The sequence below is a fragment of the Camelina sativa genome, chromosome 19, assembly GCF_000633955.1.
Source record: "Camelina sativa cultivar DH55 chromosome 19, Cs, whole genome shotgun sequence".
Classification (NCBI taxonomy): Eukaryota; Viridiplantae; Streptophyta; class Magnoliopsida; order Brassicales; family Brassicaceae; genus Camelina; species Camelina sativa.
Window position 1 is genome coordinate 2,742 of NC_025703.1, and position 1,109 is coordinate 3,850.

Here is a 1,109-nt window from a genome sequence, read left to right on the forward strand (position 1 = left end):
TTACTTTTTTGGGGTCCGAAAGTATAATAAATTAAGGATAATCAAACCTTTAAACTGTAGTGGCAACTTAAAAAAAAACACTCTATTTACTACTACTACTACTTGATTAATTTGTGACAAAAAGATTAAGATCTCTTCTTAATACGTAGTAGTATCAACAACAACAACAACAACAACAACAGAGAGTATAATAATAAATAAATAAAAATAAAAAAGGAAGAAGAAGAAGAAGAAGAAGAGGAGAGACGCAAAAAAAACACATCAAGAAGATGGCGAGGACGACACGAGAAAGAGTGATATCGTTCATCAACAATAGATGGCTAGTGTTTGTGGTGGCCATGTGGATTCAGTCCTGCGCTGGCATCGGTTACTTGTTCGGCAGCATATCCCCTGTCATCAAGAGCTCCCTCAACTACAACCAGAAACAGCTCTCCAGGCTCGGCGTCGCCAAAGATCTCGGCGATAGTGTCGGCTTCCTCGCCGCTTCTCTCTCCGAGTTCTTGCCTCTCTGGGCCGCTCTTCTCGTCGGCTCTCTCCAGAACCTTGTCGGCTATGGCTGGGTTTGGCTTATCGTCACCGGTCGAGCTCCCCTTCTTCCCTTGTGGGCTGTGAGTTTCCTTCCCACATTNATCAAGACTCTATACCTTTTTCTCTCATCCTTAAATAATCTGAATAACTTCGGGATTTTCAACAATGTACACCTATACTCGCACCTATAGTGTTTCTCTAATTAGTTTATTGACACCTAATAATTAAGACGATCAAAAAGACGACGACGGACGTAGAGCAAGATCGAATCTGTTGGAGCTCTAATTGAGGTAGATATGGGAGCTGACTGGGGACCGGTGGCAGTTGCGGTGGTGTTGTTCGTAGTGTTATCGCCGGGGCTTCTCTTTCAGTTGCCGGCGAGGAGGAGAGTGTTGGAGTGTGGCAACATGACCACAAGCGGCATCTCAATATTGGTTCATGCCATTCTCTTCTTTGCTGTTATCACCATTTTGGTCATCGCCATTCAAGTTCACATTCACATCTAATTATAATTAAACACCTGCATGCTTATAGTATAACCTTGTTATAATATATCCTCTCTTTTTTTTTTTTTTTTTTTT

General features: G+C 41.9%; 3 protein-coding genes across 3 annotated transcripts in view; all 3 read left to right on the plus strand.

Annotated features, from left to right (window-relative positions):
• The window catches only part of LOC109131022, a 6,754-nt gene that overhangs the window by 2,247 nt on the left and 3,398 nt on the right, over positions 1 to 1,109 (plus strand). The window lies entirely within an intron of this gene.
• The window catches only part of LOC104763702 (protein NUCLEAR FUSION DEFECTIVE 4-like), a 9,771-nt gene continuing 8,746 nt past the window's right edge, over positions 85 to 1,109 (plus strand). The window contains exon 1 of the mRNA XM_019241309.1: positions 85 to 608. Coding sequence (XP_019096854.1) covers positions 270 to 608 — 339 coding nt within the window. The 5' untranslated portion in view covers positions 85 to 269. The remainder of the gene's footprint in view (positions 609 to 1,109) is intronic.
• LOC109131021 lies at positions 667 to 1,096 on the plus strand. The gene has a single exon (XM_019241310.1). The coding sequence runs from the start codon at positions 825 to 827 to the stop codon at positions 1,032 to 1,034; it is 210 nt and encodes a 69-aa protein (XP_019096855.1). The 5' UTR covers positions 667 to 824; the 3' UTR covers positions 1,035 to 1,096.

Coding starts and splice junctions, on each gene's coding strand:
- LOC109131021 (XM_019241310.1), top strand. CDS start 825: ATGGGAGCTGACTGGGGACCGGTGGCAGTTGCGGTGGTGTTGTTCGTA.